Source organism: Vanessa cardui, chromosome 4 (assembly GCF_905220365.1).
Source record: "Vanessa cardui chromosome 4, ilVanCard2.1, whole genome shotgun sequence".
Lineage (NCBI taxonomy): Eukaryota > Metazoa > Arthropoda > Insecta > Lepidoptera > Nymphalidae > Vanessa > Vanessa cardui.
Window position 1 is genome coordinate 14,276,442 of NC_061126.1, and position 18,387 is coordinate 14,294,828.

General features: G+C 32.8%; 1 protein-coding gene across 1 annotated transcript in view; it reads right to left on the reverse strand.

Moving 5' to 3' along the window:
• Nucleotides 1-18,387, reverse strand: part of LOC124544303 (protein O-mannosyl-transferase Tmtc3) — a 200,019-nt gene that overhangs the window by 36,011 nt on the left and 145,621 nt on the right. The window contains exon 2 of the mRNA XM_047122784.1: nucleotides 6,199-6,335. Coding sequence (XP_046978740.1) covers nucleotides 6,199-6,335 — 137 coding nt within the window. The remainder of the gene's footprint in view (nucleotides 1-6,198; nucleotides 6,336-18,387) is intronic.

The window sequence follows — 18,387 nt, forward strand, 5'->3', positions numbered from 1 at the left end:
TATTAAGTAGCTAAAGCTATATTAATATTATGATAATAACAACAACAGCCTGTAAATTTCCCATTGCTGGGCTAAGGCCTCTTCTCCCTTTGGCGAAAAGGTTTGAGACATATTCCACCACGCTGTTCCAATGCAGGTTGGTGGAATACACATGTGGCAGAATTTCTATGAAATCAGACACATGCCGGTTTCTATGCAATATTATAAATGTGAAAGTAACTCTGTCTATCTGTCTGTCTGTCACTCTTTAAATTTTTGAATTTGATGAAATTTGGTACCACTTGAAATTTGGAGCCACGGGCGACTACTAGTAGTAGAATAAGCTAGCCTCAATGGCCCAGTGGTGAGGACTCAAGGTCAGACTTGGGCAAAAACCGACTTTACAAGTTTGTGTTCGTATAGGGTAATCGTCATAAGGAATGAAAAATGTTTTCTACAATTAATTGGTGTCGTTGAAGAAGCTCTAAGCCTTTCAAGAGGAGAGGCTTTTGTGCTTAGGAAAAGCTTTTGAAGTATTTGCAACATTTAGGAAATATTGATAGGCACTAATACTTTTCAACATCATGTTGAGTTACCCTTAAAAGCTATTCTGAAACGATGTTCTATTTTTATTTATTAAATTGTACAGTTTCAATTATTTTCAGGTAATATATTCCATATGTATTATTCATTCCGTATTAATAAAAAATGAACGGCAGTGTTGTTCCCGGGTAAATAACTAAATACAGCCAAAAGCAGGCGATTACTGAATAATTAAACAGACGACTTCAGCTCCTGTCCCAATGACTGGATTATTGAGTTCTAACAATTAAAAGTTTCCCGATTCAATTAACAATTAAGGGTTAACGACGCAGCTGTGATTGGACTTTAATATTAATTAATTTCGACTCACGCAAATATGAAATATCTATCATTTAACTTGTTGGACTAAGTTTTATTGATTAATTCGTATTTCTAAATTAATTTATACAAGTGTTCGAAGCACACTAGGCACTGAAATTAATGAAATATAAACAATGAGATACAGGAATAGGAAATCGAGTTTGTTATGCAACAGTCTAAATTTAAGCGGGTGAAACTGTGCACGCTCTCTCCGATATACTAAAACCTTCTTTGACAATCTCTGAACCTTAGTTTATTTAAATTTGGAAGCATTCTCTGTTATGCGATACAATAAAGATTTGTTAGTTTAGATAATAATCCACGTCTTACTATACGTACATTTAATAGGAAAAATATTTATTGTTAATTTTATTATAATTATGAATTATGTAAGCAATTGTTTTGTTGAATTTAATGTGACAAAAATTATGACATAATATGACTTATACTTGGGAATATTACGTACATCTTCGTCACGTATCAGTCTGTAAATTTCTAACTGATGGGCTAAGGCCTCCTCTCCCTTTGAGGAGAAGATAAGAAGCATATTCCACCACGCTGCTCCAATTCGTTGTCGAGACTTATGAAATACTAATAATAATATATTGCAAACAAGCCGTTAAAAAAGTCCCTCGTCAGTATAAATCCAGTAATTCTTTGCTATCCATAATTATATGAGCGCGTTGATCGTAATAATATTAAATGAAGATTTCAACCTGTCCACAATTGTGACTACATCATTCCTTCTAAAGCGTTCCTCCCATTTACCAATCATAACATTTTCCCTCAAACATCAATATATCTTATTATCTCTTTCAGGCATACGATTAACATATAATTCTGTCCCTTTCTTTCAAGTTAAACGTCTCATATTTACATATTGATCACACGTAACATGATTTGTAATGTTTGACATTTTATTGATAACGTTCTATTAGTTTGATTAAAATGTTTTTCTCACTTACCATTAAATAATCTTTTCTTTTTATTTATTTTTTAATTAATCGAACAGCTATATAAACGCATTAAACTTTCAAGGTGAGGTCCTAGGTTGAATTCCCAGATAATTTTTTTGGGTGTTTCTAGCCTAGAGTCTAGAAGTTGTAAGTCTGTATATTCCCGTGCTTCAAAACGCACGTACAGCCATTGTTCCTGAGATTGAACTCTTTTCGATCGTGTCAGATTGGCCTTCTCATCGACGATGAGACTAAAGGAGCAGAGATTACATCTGTGTTTACGCATCAAGCACGCAAATCAGATAGGACGACATTGTAGTTTTACTAACTTTTTAGTGTTTTAAATTTAAGTAACTATAAATAATTTACTAAAAATTAAACCAACTTCAAAATTAGAAACAGCTACAGAACTAGAAATAAAAAATGTATCTATGAATCTACTAGACTGATTTTAATTAAACTTGCACTGTACCCTAAGTTGAAGTGTACCTTACATAGATTAAAAAACAATATCTCAAAAGGCCTTTTGTTTTCGAGCAATTCGTGGAAAAACATACATATAAGACACAAACATATACGTACGAAATTAAGCACACATTCAAATATAATGAAATTCGAACTAATAACCTGCTTTTTAGAAGTCGGTGAACTAGAGATTATATTATGATTTGATTTTTCAAACGTGCTAATTTCAAGATCAGCATCTGAGGCCGATTTGAAAAATTTTAACAGTCTAAAATCACGCTTGGCTGATGGCACCAAATAATAGTTTTGCCCGAAAAAAAATTGTATACTTACAAAGTTCGATAACTACTCAACATGGATATAATTTGACTTAACTTTGTATCATCATACAAAGTAGGTAAATACTATTGATCGTTTACATATTGACTTTGTTAACTATACAAGCTAAAATTAACTTTAGTAGTTTCTTACTAAATCCCTGACATTTGAATTGGAATTAATTTTTCATTTGTTTTTTAATATTACTATTTCCTCGAAATGTTTGTCGAATTTGTGTCAGTAATTGTAATGCTTCCATATTTTTCAAGATAACAATAGTAACAAAAATTAATTAAAAAATTAGACAAACCGAAAGCTGGTGAGGCAGGTTAAGCATATTTTTCCGAACTTTTGGCTGTGTTTACATTGATAATAGTACACAAACAATCTTAATTAGTTGCTGTATTAAATCAACGGTTTACATAACATTGATTTGACATTGTATATAAAAGATAATATTTTATGTATGTGTTTGTATAAGCCTATTCGAGCAGGCTTTAGGTTTTGATGGCGGTGTTAAATCGTTAATGGGTAACATAATCGTATTTAGACACACCTGCGCCACATTTGAAATACTCTAAATTGCTCATTTGAATAGTAAGTCTGGTGTTCGCATCATAAATGTATATTATGGACTGGAAGATCTGAGATAGTTTAGTATAGATCTATTTAATCACAAAAGCGCATTTCTCTAAATTATTCGCCGTTTGTTAGTATGAGTGATACTCGTGCTTATAAGGTGTCTTAGTGTTCGTGAGATGAGGAGTAATGGCAGCAAAATCATAAAAAAATGATAATGATGTTTTGTTTATGTTATTAAATAACTAATTTGACGTGGAGGAGAGTCCCTCTTTGAGTGATTTATTCCATATTAGTAATGTGGATTTAACAAAAAATAAGGATGGAATACGAATTCACGATATTATGCGTGTGTGAGGGACACACTATCTAAACAAGAAAATGGGCACATAATTAATGAATTTAATAAAACTTTAGCGCACAATTATTTATCCTTATTTTACGTAGTTGAAGGGTGAAATAAAAATAAAGTAATCTATGTCCTTCCAACTGTCAAAATACCAAATTTTATCTAAATCGGTCCAGCGTTTTAAGCGCCAAAAGGTAACAGGGTTACATATTTATAGTATTAGTCATATATCTCTCATACAACTCAACAACAACAACAGCCTGTAAATTCCCACTGCTGGGCTAAAGGCCTCCTCTCCCTTTGAGGAGAATGTTTGGAACATATTCCACCACGCTGTTCCAATGCGGGTTGGTGGAATACACATGTGGCAGAATTTCTATGAAATTTGTCACATGCAGGTTTCCTCACGATGTTTTCCTTCACCGCTGAGCACGAGATGAATTATAAAGACAAATTAAGCACATGAATCAGCGGTGCTTGTCTGGGTTTGAACCCGCAATCATCGGTTAAGATGCACGCGTTCTAACCACTGGGCCATCTCGACTACAACTCTGTCATAATATATTATAATACAGCCTGTACATGAATTTGTTGAAGCCGCACAAATTGATATAAGCTCTGCATTTTAATATGACAAGGAAAGAGTTCGTGACATTTTACAACAAAATATGAACACATTTTTCTTACAATTAAATTTACTTATATAACATGTTTTCTTATTTTAAAATCCTTTTCACTTACATTTTTGATTTATAAGTGAAATACTGGAATAAAATCTTATACTATATTATTATTTAACTCAATTTTAACAAAAAATAGTTTTTTAGGGCGCAAAAAATAGATATATATCAAGATCAGTCGAGTCGAGTCATTTTCAATTTTTTGATTCATTTTGTTTAGTTAACATGATTATGGAACGTTTTCTATCGATAAATTCTAGGTGTTTTATATTGATGACTAGCTATAGATGCATTTGTTATTGATCACGGAAAATGGGATCAGTCGATAAGCCAGATTGGAAGAGCTTATGATGCACCGTTCCCTTCCAATCAACCGAAACACAGAGCATTATCTGATCGGGATCGAGCATGCTATTTGCATGGTGCTTTCATAAAGCATTTTTAGAATAAACTCTAGGATTGAAAATATAAACATAAAGATTGTCCTTAAATATATACAAATATTTATTTAAAATAGTTTCTTACTATTACGAAGGTTATTTTTCTATTGTTTTTGTCTAATGATTTGCTGCTAGCCGGGGTTGCAGAGAATCAACTTTCATTTTCATCAAATTTAAATTATAACAATTATTTTCATAACCAGACAGAGTTGGAACTCGGATATTTGCCCGTAATAAAATAGTTAATCTATTTTATTATGGGCAAAATATCCGAGTATATGATCCGAGATATGATTGTACAAAATTTCAACCAATATTATGTATTTCTAAACCAACAGCAGAACCTTTTTGTACGTTTATATATTTTTTTAAATTATATTATATGTAATAATGTTGCTTGAAGTAATATTATTGAAATAGATCCAATATCTAAAGAAAAATATGTATGTTCTGCAATTCGAATTTTAAAATCAAATAATGCAACAGAGCTACACTCTATTCCCTCCGGCCCTTAGTTCGATCGGAACTTCCTAACTTCGGTCTGCTACTGAGAATTTATAGAAAGAAAAAACTCGACGCGATGATGTGATATGTATTGACCCAGTTCGACATTTGAAATTTCTCATGAATCTATAGCCGTATAGCATACACGGCTATAGATTCAATAGCTACAATGTTCAAAATCAATTTGAAATTTGAATTCCATATTGAAAAATTGCACGAATTGAATAACCCTTAGTTCGATCGGAACTTCCTAACTTCGGTCTGCTACTGAGAATTTATAGAAAGAAAAAACTCGACGCGATGATGTGATATGTATTGACCCAGTTCGACATTTGAAATTTCTCATGAATCTATAGCCGTATAGCATACACGGCTATAAATTCAATAGCTACAATGTTCAAAATCAATTTGAAATTTGAATTCCATATTGAAAAATTGCACGAATTGAATAACCAATTAAAGACGTTTTTAAGAACCTGAATCTGAAAAAAAATCATGAACACTACGTTACAAGACTTGACGACCTCCGTGGTCGAGTGGTGTGTACACCGGTTTTCAGGGGTACGCCACTCTGAGGTCCCGGGTTCGATTCCCGGCCGATTCAATGTAGATTATCATTAGTTTTCTATGTTGTCTTAGGTCTGGGTGTTTGTGGTACCTTCGTTACTTCTGATTTTCCATAACACAAGTGCTTTAGCTACTTACATTGAAATCAATGTAACGTAAGTGATGTTGTCTCATATTTATTTATATTTATTTATTTATAAGACTTTGTATATTTCAATTTTTGGAAAATGTAAGTATTGGGTTTCTTGCCGGTACTTCACGGTAGAATACACATACCGAACTTTAACTTAGGTAAAACGGATTATGTAAAAATATGACGTATACTATATTTTGGAATCTTTTGGACTGCCGGTTATCTCTGTAATTTAAATATCCACCATAATATAATTATGGTGGCATCTAGTGAATTAAATAATAATTATAAAGAGGTATTTATAATCTGTTAACAATATGCCTACCTGTAATACAGCAAGGAGACGAGAGCATGCAGTAGTAAGTTGACGAGATGATAGCCAGCTGGCTGCAGCCCATGCACTGCGTAGTTCCATCGGAAAGTGAGTACCGTTAGCGGACGGTACGACTTGTGTGATTGTTCCTGAAAAGAGAAAATTACTTTAAATACACTATGTTTGGAATACACACACATATATTAACAGCCTGTAAATTTCCCAAAGCTAGGCTAGGCCTTCACTTGAGGAGAAGGTTTGGAGTATTCTACCACGCTGCTCCAATGCGGGTTGGGGTATTCACATGATTCCTTAACCACCGAGCATGATACGAATTATGAACACAAATTGAGCACATCAAAATGGTGCTGGACAGGGTTTGAATTCGCAATCTTCGCTTAAGAGGCACGCGTTCTAACCACTGGGCCATCTTGGCTGGCTGTTGTTTATTCTTTTGAGATTAATAGACTTTGATATTGCTTAAACAATTCTTATCAAAATTGTAGCACGTTTGTTTAGCTGATATTTTTACATTTAAGTGTCTTGTATTTGAAATTATACGTATTCTCATCCCATTTATACATTCTTAGTATTATCAAATAAATGAACTATTTTCGTTAATTTATAAATGAAAAAGTAATAGGTAGAAAAGGTAAAGTAGATTGAATTAGTCAAATTTTGTAAGACCAAATTTTGTTCTGAAATAAATCAGAATATCATGAAGAAGGAAGTAAGAGAGACCTTCGTCGAGCAGCGAACTTGATCCGATTATTTATCTGATCATTTAGTAATCATAATGAAATATTAATTTGGTGAAATGACCCGTTCAATCATTCATCTCTCTTACGTCTAAAACATTAATCAAAGGCAAGACCAACATCTTCCAACTATTGAATATCTAAATATATTTCAATCAAGTAGAATTATATTACAACAAATAAATGCTTAAATTATACAGTTTCAGAATTAAGTAAAGCTACGCATTTCTGTATAAATCACCTTTTATGGTTCTTGCTTAAAGCTATAAAAATATCGCTGTCATAAACATGAGTTATGAGCGAACAAAATTAGTAAGCGTTTTGGGTTGTAGCTGCTTCTTTAAATGAAATTCCATGTCAGGTGGTAGGTGGTAACTGAAACCATTACCATTAGTCACGGCGACAATATGCTACAGCCAGTAAATATTAGTCATAACACCTCATATTGTTAAATGGTCCGCAAACTCATACAAATATTTTGGTATTACCTGCTCAAATTTTATATGATCTCATTGTTTATTTTTATATGTAAAGTTATTATTTGTTTGTTGAATTACAAATCTTATTTTAGTTTAATTAAAATTAAAGTTGTCTTGACCGATTTTGGTGACCAATCTTTAGGAATTGTGGTCAACTGCACAAACACAGATTTACTCTTTGTGCTCTGATTGTCTTATTCCGATGGGAAGCGTGTTCATGCATAGGACCATCAGATGTGCTCCCTAAAACATACGATTATAAACGGACTATCGTTGAAAAATTTCAGGACCTCCAGATTTAGAACCGTATAAGCAAGCCACTAGACCAATGGTGATTAAAACTATTAATGAACTAGCTGGTTTATACAATGCTAAATTCTAAGATACACTATGGCTTGGATGCCATTAAATTGCGCAGCTGATTGGGGTGCGCCTTGTGATGTTGACTTGTGTGTGTGTCTAACGAGCTCGCATCGATGTAAACTTATGCAAATCGAAAATTGTGTTAGGTAATTGTCTGGTAAACTGTTTTGTTGGTGCATTGGTCATTTTAAAGTCTGTAATGTTTTCGGTTCGAATCTTGTTCAAGTAAAATGTTTTTAAAGGTTATGTGTTGTGTTGCTGTTAAGTGTGATAAATTGTTTCCAAAAATTAATTTCATGATTTCTTTTTCGGATCCACTTTTTTGATCCAATATTCACATTTAACCAATATTTTATGGTCTTATAGTTTATTTTAAAACGATGAACTAATTTTAAAAATGATAGGTCGAATCTATATTTCATTGTGAACTTTACTTATATTTCGAACTTATCTACGAATAATTTAGCGTTGGTTATTTTCCGACAGAATAGAAAATAAATATTTTATCTCACATCACATGGTCGTTAGAACAAAAGGGATTTTTTGTTAAGAGCATCTACCGATTGAACATGTACCTTAACTATCCACAGGGAATCAATTTACCAGAAAAAGTATACCCAAGAAGATTTGGTATCAAAAAGCTAAAAAACATGCTAAGATGCGCCTTTGCACTAAAAACGAAAAATAATCAAAATTCTGATGATAACTTATTTAAAATAAGCGTATAATGTTAATGCACAAACAAATTATTTAAAGCGTTTAAGTGCTAACAAGAATTTCCTGATCTGAAGCACGATGAACACACAATGCTTAGAATCGAACAAACATTTGCCTTTACCATACAAGCAATTACTGAACGGTATCAAACTGTCGACCTACAGCTAGCGTGAGAGAACAACACGGTTATATGTTGCCGTTTTAATACTAACTCGCTTAAAAGTTAATATTATGATATGCCATATCTATAAAAACGCGAGTATACAGTTCTTTTTTAAATTTAAATTTGGAACACTGCCAAATGTATCACTTGACAGTAACATTGGCATTGTTAGAATTATAGAGGATTCTTAAATAGTATTGGTTTATGTTGGGTGGTTTTTAGTAAGACGGGGTTGCATGACGAGCTGTTCCGACTTCTACAGTTTTTTTTTTGTATTATGCCAGTAAGTTCACGATTAAATGGGTCACCTGATGGTAAGTGGTCACCACTGCTCATGGATATTGGTGTCATAAGTAATATTAACCAGTTCTTAAATTGACTAATGTGTTGCCGCCAACCATGGGAGAACTAAGATGTTATGACTAAAGTGTCCTTAGTGACATTGGCTCACTCACTCTAACAACGATACTAAGAATTTTCCTTGGCGGTATAATATGTGATCAGTGAGTGATGCCTACCCAGTCAGTCTTGCACAAAGCTCTCATGCCAAATCATTATTTAAATAGAAATGGATAATCTTACAAAAACAAGAAAACGCCCTTATCGCTCTTCGTGATGCAAAGTTGAAGGTTGCTGATGTTAAAAAATTGAGCCTATCTATCCGGAGTCTATACCAATAACAGTTAGGTCATTTGAAACATTCCATCAGAAATCATATTGATGTAATTTGTTTTTTATTTGTAAAGTAATTCATATAATTTTCATAAAAGTGCAAATTGAGATTACATAATATTATGGTTGGCTATAAAACATTTTAAATATGAAATTAAAATATTATAAAGTGTGTTGATAATAAGTAGCCAAGCCAAAATGCCGGAAGCACCGTCTGGACGTTTAAAAAGTAAAAAGCACTTCCAAAAATATACCAGCCTTTCGTTCCTAAGTGGCAGGGGCTAAATGTAGCGATAATTCTTTGTAGTGGACCGACATACGCAAATTGTATGATAATGAACTCTATGTCCCTTGTATTAAGTGTCTCATTTGAATACGTTAGACGTGAACGGAAAATAAAATGTCTTTATCTTCTCGTTTTGTTTTTATTTATAAAATTATAAAGTTTCATTTATTTCTGCTACATAGTAACAAATAAATTATTTAGATATACATACTTCTTAATATGTAAGTGTGTGTATTTGTGTTGTATTAAAAATAAGTATGTGTGCGTTTTGGGAAGAAATCATAACTTAAATTATCCGAAATACGGCTAGCTAGCAGGTTAGAGTGAGAGAGAATGAGCGTACCTCCCGTTACCGTATACGTGAGAGAAAGGGAAGTCAGATTGGTGCCGTAACGCGTTACGTAACGAAGTAGTTTAACCCCCCCCCCCATAAGAAGTTATCACTTCAAAATACATATAACTATTGCTGTTATAAAAAAATTTATTGTCATATTATTCCCATCTATTCATTGTGATTTGTATTCCATTCAAGCTTCACAAAAGGCCCAGATCACTAAATACGTAATAAAACCTTCTAGGAATCTACTAGCGAATTTCCATTAAAATAAAACATTACTCTTCTAATTAACTAATTAATCATTAGAGACGTAGAAAATACGAAAATATTCTTTGTAGTTCTGTGTTAAAAAAAGAAAATGGCGATCCTGCCCCGAGTTAACTAGTTAGATCTATAAGACAAAAGTAATAAAGTTTATTTCCACAAACATTAGCCTGCGAAATGTAAAATAGTTTTTCATGTAACCATTCCATTGTGGAAGCAGGACTTATTTCATTTGGCACGATAATATATTGTTACTGAGGATATAGAGAAAGGAGAAATACTATTGTCTGTTGTTCTTATGTTTAACTATAATAAAAAAATAGAATAATACCAACGAAACAAAATGTACTTGCTGGATAAAATAAATATATTGTAAGATGATCTAGTTTATTTTTAGATATGTGGAACTGTGGTGTAGTATCTGATTCTTGGATTACGTATCTCGAGGGTTAAGATTTGAATCTCGGGACGACTTGGGGTAGTGATTTTGGGTTTTTTTAAGGAATTTTACACATTCTTGACAGCAAGAAAATTCAGTTTTACGTATGAGATTGCCTTTCAATTTTCAATTCAAATTCAAACCGATTAGAAGAATATATTATTATTGTTATACTGTAATTGTTAAGAGTTTATTATATATAAACATATTTGTATACCAAATTATTAAAGAATATTGGTTCTATTATAAACAAGCAAAGCCGCAGTTTTTTGCAAGCTAATAGTATGTGTTGAACAGTTCGTTATCCTAAGTAGGTAAACTGGATTAACGCGCTAATTGAATTATTTCCCAGAGAAGCACCGTGCCATTAATCTCATTAATACTATAATCCCATTTTTATTTTAGGACTATCATCATGATGTCAATTTATACTTAATGAATTTCAATTATTGATTACGTGTCATATATAATTATCTTGCATAAAGTTTTCTGTAGAATTTCACCTTCGGACATCGTCAGAATTTGAAGTATCATCCGCATCACTTAAATGTCCGAAAATCTCTAAAAACGTGATTTTAAAGATTTTATTTTGGTTTGTGGAACGAACTTTTACCGGCGGATTTTCTGAACCGATACGACATGGGAATCTTTAAGAAAATGAAGGTCTCTGTAATATATAAAACTTTAAACCTTATCTTCACCTTCATGGTCATCTACAGGATTAATAAAGAGCTTGGTGGACACTGGCACAATTGGAATAAGCTTTTTACACCGGTAATTCTGAATGCATGGTATCCCACTTATGTAGCTAGAATTTACGCCGTTGCGTAATTTTAAAGATTTTGTATTCCACCAAACATAAGCATACATAGGGACGGACAGCGGTAGGCGACTTTGTTTTATACTATGTAATGATTAAATAACGAAAATCCTATAAATACTAGAGGTTCAATAAATAACGAACAATTCGACTGAAGTCGTTAGCTATAACGAGTCCAAAATGAATCGTTGTAACGACGCTACGAATGGGTTAAACGGGCTGACCAATATGATTTTGTTGCATATTTTATTCGTCCGCCAAAAAAAATTCAACAAACGGAATTTTCAATGGCCAGTGAAATTCGAGCTATCGAGGTCGCGACCAGTTACATCTGCTTTTGTTAAGTTTTATCAGTTAATTGAGCCAGCCAGCCATTGTTGTATATAATATTTTGTATAGTATTATCCGGGTAACGTTACATATGCCAGCCGGGTAAAGCAGGAAGTACATTATCGTGTAGCGCTGTGTCATGGTCTGATAGTTCCTGGCGCGCATTAAAACTATATTTGCTTTGTTCATATTGTGTAATTGTTGTTTGTTTGAGCAGCTCGTGTTTAATTGTTGGTAGCTTTCCATATAAGTACATCTCGTGTAATTTTAGTCGTTTGACGTCGTGTAATGTGTAAAATTAAATGGCTCGCTTTAATACAGAGATGACGGAATTACTTCGAAACATCCGTAGCAAATAGTTTGCCGGTGGGTGCTACACGAGGCGTAGTAAGCGCTTCTTAAGGTTTAATTATAATATTACCGTTGATTTGTAACATCTATACGGGATGCGCTTTTTATTATGTAGACTATCACCTGATTAATGGTCACGACTATGCATAGAAATTGGAGTTGCAAGAAATATTACCAATTACACCGCCATATGTTCCCAATTATGGGAGATAAAAAATGTTATCATGTTGGTAAACACTGTCGCAGTTTCCGTTCAAATCAAAAAATAAGAAATCTAAGTATTGTTCGTAAGAATAGCTGACTAGTGGTACCACCAAGTCAATTTAATTTTAGTTTAGGTATGTTACAATAACTAAGGAAACAACATATGTACTAGTATATACTCTCTGTATAAATTCTCGAGTGTATATGGCGTCCGCTTAATAGATTACCTAAAGCCAAGATGACGGTTTGTTTTCATTGTGTTACAGTCTCTAGGTAAGTCCATCTGTATAATTGTAGATGAAGGACAACGTCTTCAGAGCGACGTCCACATTACCTATGGAACTAAATTCCCAAATTCAACGTTACGAAAATTTATTGTCGAAATACTTTCTATTTTTATATTATGTTACTTTTTCAATTATGTAAGATCTAGATTAATTTCATTTCAATTTCGGAAAATTCTTTGAAAATAATATTTATAGATATTAAGAACAGCCTGGATATGTACAACAAACAACAACAACAGCCTGTAAATTTCCTACTTCTGGGATAAGGCCTCCTCTCCCTTTGCGAAGGTTAATGCGGGTTGATGAAATACACATATGAAATTAGACAAATGCAGGTTTCCTCACGATGATTTCCTTCGCATTCGAGCACGAGATGAATTATAAAGACAAATTTAGCACATGATCATTCGGTAGTGCCTGCTTGAGTTTGAATTCGCAATCATTGGTTAAGATGCACGCTGTCTAACTAATGGACCATCTCGGTTCACTGGACCATCTCGGCTCTGGAAATGTTCCATAAAGAATATCCTCTTGAATTGATGAGTAGAGCGGTAGAATAAGCTTGGAAGAAATCACGTCACGCTGTTCTAAGCGGGTTGGAAACACGTTTGCTTACATTTCATCAAATAAATTCATTTTTATTAAGATCTTTAAGTAACATGCATTATATTATACAAAATGAAAGCTCAGTAACAGTAATACATTCTAAAGTTTGAAACAGAGAAATTTGCGGAAGATTCCCGTCCTCAATGTTATAAAGGTATATGTGCATATTACATACTTAAAATCATAAGAAAATAAAGTATATTATTTTTTGTATAATTCAAAAAGATACGACAGAACTGTGCGACAAATTCACAGGTCACTAAAGGTCACGTAGCTGTATAAATGTAATGTTACCTATAGCCAGTTGCGACGGTTTAATAGTCTATTTTAAACTAATTACTATTTAGTTTCGATGTTTGACTCTTAACGGTTAAATGGATTAAAATAAATTTCGCTAAATAACTTTCTAATGCATGTATGTTCCAGGATATTATTGTCATTTACAAAAAAATAATCTTGGTGTACATGTGCTTAACTGGTCTATCTGGTTAAGGAAAACATCGTGAGGCATATGCTTAGTTTCAATGACATTCTGCCTCATGAGTATCCACCGCAATGGAGCAACCTGGTCGAATAATAAATAAATGTTGGATAACAACATATACACTACTCTGATTTCAATGTAAGTAGCTAAAGCAATTGTGTTATGGAATATCAGAATAATGACGTCATAATGACGGTACCACAAACACCCAGACCCAAGACAACATAAAAAAACGAATGAAGTTTTTCTTCAGCGATTCGGCCCGGAATTGAAGCTGGGACCGGGAATGGCATGTCTATGAAAACCAGTGTACACTCCAAAGCTCCAAACCTTCCCCTTAAGGGTGCCATTATTACATTTGTACGACATTTACAGGTAGGATGTTACAATTTCGCATAACAACTACTAAAATATGGTATCGTTATTTTTTTCATACTATTAATATATCATTCTTATCACGAGTCTGAGTGTCGCTGGGGAGAATAGCAGACGTTTTATTGCCTTTTTTTATTTTTATTCCATTTTACATTTCGCATTTCAAATTTACCGAATTGACGTTATTTGACAATCGGCGCTTCGTACCTTGTTTTGAATTTACGTTGTGAATTATTAAACTGTATTAAAAACGATAAATTAATAATTAAAATATACATATATATTAACTTCTCTAATTTAATTGTACGTTATAAATACAGATTATGTAAAGCTTGAATTTTTTTTTCAATTTTAACGCAAAGGCATTAAATATAATTCCTAAAATTAAATGAATATTTTTTTAAAGACAAAAGAGGTGTTTGTGGTATCTTTTAAAATACAATACTAAGTGCATAGAGAATGTCAATCAAAGTATATTTTAAACATTGGCTGCAAACGAAAGCATCTCGTGGACCCTTAAATTTCTGAACAGATTAATGTCAGCGCTGTCTCTCGTACACAAGGGTAGAATGGGTGAGGATGTCGTCTTGATTTATTGCCGGTTCAGTGGTGAAATTTGTGGGACAATATTGTAATAGATTTTGTTTGTGTATGTACCTTTTAGTTACACGCTTATCAAATACACAACATGAGTTAGTTGATCATATATTTAAAGAGTTATTTCAACTAATATTTACATAGTATAAAACAAAGTCGCTTTCCGCTGTCTGTCCCAATATATGCTTAGATCTTTAAAATTACACAACGGATATTGATGTGGTTTTTTTTTAGTAGATACCATTTTTTATCTTTAACTTTTTTTAAAGCGATTTTAAGCAATTCAGAATGAACCGTTATGAATTAAGTACCTTCAAATTAAGTTAAATACATTGTGCACTTAAGTTAAGTCAGTGTGGCCCTTTACGGCATGTAAATTAATTGAGTATTTTTGAAGATTTTACGGATTTAAAATGCAGGGACAAAGCATATAGTATCAGTATTGCATCCGTGCGAAGACGGGGCGGGTCGCTAGTGTATTTATATCAAACAGATATTGCCGTTAGTTTTTTTTAATTTTGTTGGAACATTTCATTATCTGTTGTGACTATTTAAATGTTGCCACGTGAAATATACTCGTTGCGATTTATTTCAAGTGTATGCGGGAATATGGTATAGAAATGAATTAATATAAAAATGTGCCGCCCGTATATAAAAGGAATTATGAAATTGATGACGTTATTAATTGTTCTATAATATATGCTATATTTAAACAATCGGCATATTGGCAAATGGGGAGTTTTCACCAATGTTCATAGACGTTGGCGCTGTAAATTTGATACATATATTACATGACCAATGCGCCAATATTCCTGGAAAATGAGATGGTATGTCCCTTGTATGTGTAGTTGTCTGCCAGGAACACAATATTAATAAGTATTCTTAGGCGATATTCGATGAGTGAGTGGTACCTACACAGACAGGGTACAAATAATTACTTCGAAATAATACAATTGTGACAAATGAAATACACACAAGGATGTTCAAGAAACGGCCGCATCGCAATGACAGCGATCTCTTCCAGACAGCCTTAAGGAAACGAAAAGAAAATAAGATAGAAACGTAGCGCGTACATGTCATGATAAAAATATATTAATAATAACAATAATAGGTTTAAATATTATGTACACAGTGTATCCTACTAATATTATAAATGGAAAAGTTTATGAGGATGTACGAATGTTTGTTACGTTTTCACGAAAAAAAGTACTGAACGGATTTGCATTAAATTTTACATTAATATAGGTTATACATCAGATTTACACATAAGCTACAATTTATAATGATTTTGTAGAATTTGGTCATAATATAACGATTCATATAAAATACAGTACTGAGATGGCCCAGTGGTTAGAACGCGTGCATCTTAACCGTTGATTTCGGGTTCAAGCCCAGGCAAGCACCACTATATATATGTGCTCGGCGGTGAAGGAAAACATCGTGAGGAAACCTGCATGTGTCTAATTTCATTGAAATTCTGCCACATGTGTATTCCACCAACCCGCATTGGAACAGCGTTATGGAATATGTTCCAAATCCTCTCCTCAAAGGGAGAGGAGGTCTTATTCCAGCAGTGGGAAATTTACAGGTTGTTTCTTTACTTTACTTTTATATAAAATACCTGTGCGAAGCCGCAGCGGGACATTATTTTGAAATAAGTGTAAGGCACACTGGATACTATGTCCTTGCAGTACCAATGTCGAGTGGTGACCACTTACTACCAGGAACATTTGCCAGTATATCTATCTATTTGTAATAAAAATATTAACTCAATCAAATATAATAAATAAATCTTAGCTATAATAATATACTCAGATCTGACAGTATTCAAAGAAATTATTATTAGCGCAGAGCAATAGGAGCGTGAAATAAGGTTGAGATATCTTAATCTTGATTTATTTATACTCTATATAATATATATGTACACACACATATATATATATATAGTGTTTACATCTAATTATTTCTTTTTTTATAATCTAAGTACATTATAATATATGTTTTATGTCATATTTAGATTAGGTGTATTATATTTAGGTGTATTTATGCTGTTTGAAGAGTGAGTGAGCCAGTGTAACTATAAAATTACACTGGGTCACTCATCCTTCAGTCCGGAACAAGATAAATATTGTTTTTAGTGGGAGAAGATATGAATTGGGTGGTACCTGACATTACATACATACTGACATTTGTACATATTTACTTGATGATAATCAAGTAAAATGTATTTACTCGTAAGTATACTCAAATAAGTGCTTTTGAATTGTGATATTTAATTAAATCTACTAAAGATTTGTTCGCCCAGAGAACAGAACACAGGGATTAAAGAAACAGGGAACAGTCATAAGTTTTATTTAGTAATGGTTCTTTTAACATGAGCCTTATAATTTATGATAAAGTTAAATTCGACATCTTATCACAGAATAGAATTCAGGAAGGATATATTGACTTCGCGCAGTCGGAAACTACATAGGTGTAGTACGTTAGGTTTCAGTAGAGTAAAATAGGTTAACGTCATCTGAATCCGTTGTAAGAGTAGACTATTTAAAATATATGTTTTTAAAATGTTATTCTCTCTATAAACCATGTACTTAGTCAGTACAGAGTGAGATCAGTTAGAAACCTATACAGTATACAAGAGCAAATCCATCCATAATATTATAAATTATGATAATAATATCTTTATTAAATGTAACTTAAGCAACATTGCATGAGATCTATGTATACGTTTCGTATATCGTAAACATGTAACTTTATTTTGTCTTTATTAATGAATATATAAATAAAAGTAGAATAATACACTCTAAATATTCGAATGCCAATCCTATTCTACACGATTTTTCAGATATTTCCAACACACTACTATTCATGTGGCAGAATTCTAACCGACAAATTCGATGAATACGAGTTTTATTATAAACACAAATTGTTGTTAATATTTAGTAATATTTTGATTTGGTTTGAACAAAAAATTTTATCCAAAAAATAATTGTTTTAAGATTAATGAGATAATACTGGAAAAAATGCAGGCACACTATATTATAAACAGATTAAAAATAATATACACCGTAGCACAGATAACATATAATCAAGCACAACTGTGCCATGTTTTGTGAGGAGCAGCCTCGTCAGTTTACAAATAACTTAAGCTGAACTTGTTATTGGTTTTGTGCCTTTTCAAAATCAAAAAGCAGACTTATCTATAAATTATGGATGTATGCTGTAGCGAAGTTTTCTGCACAAAGACGCTCTGATATCTACAAGTCCTGTACAAAGTTTTGTTGTAGCAGTTCGAGTTTTGTGTTCAGCGCTCGAACGGGATGTTTTGTCGACTACTTCCATATAAATAATTATATCATAAAGATTATATGGAATTATATACATGTGTATAATACTTTTTACATTGCACACTCTTCAAACTGGAATACAACTTTTGAGTACTGTTGCGTGACGATAGAATATATATAAAAGTAAAGTAATCAGTCTCAACTCTCCTTTTGAGGAAAAGGTTTGGAACATATTCCACCACACTGTGGCAGAATTTAGATGAAATTAGATACATGCAGGTTTCCTCACGATGTTTTCCTTCACCGCCGAGCACGAGATGAATTATAAACACAATTAAGCACATATATATAGTGGTGCTTGCCTGGGTTTGAACCCAAAGTC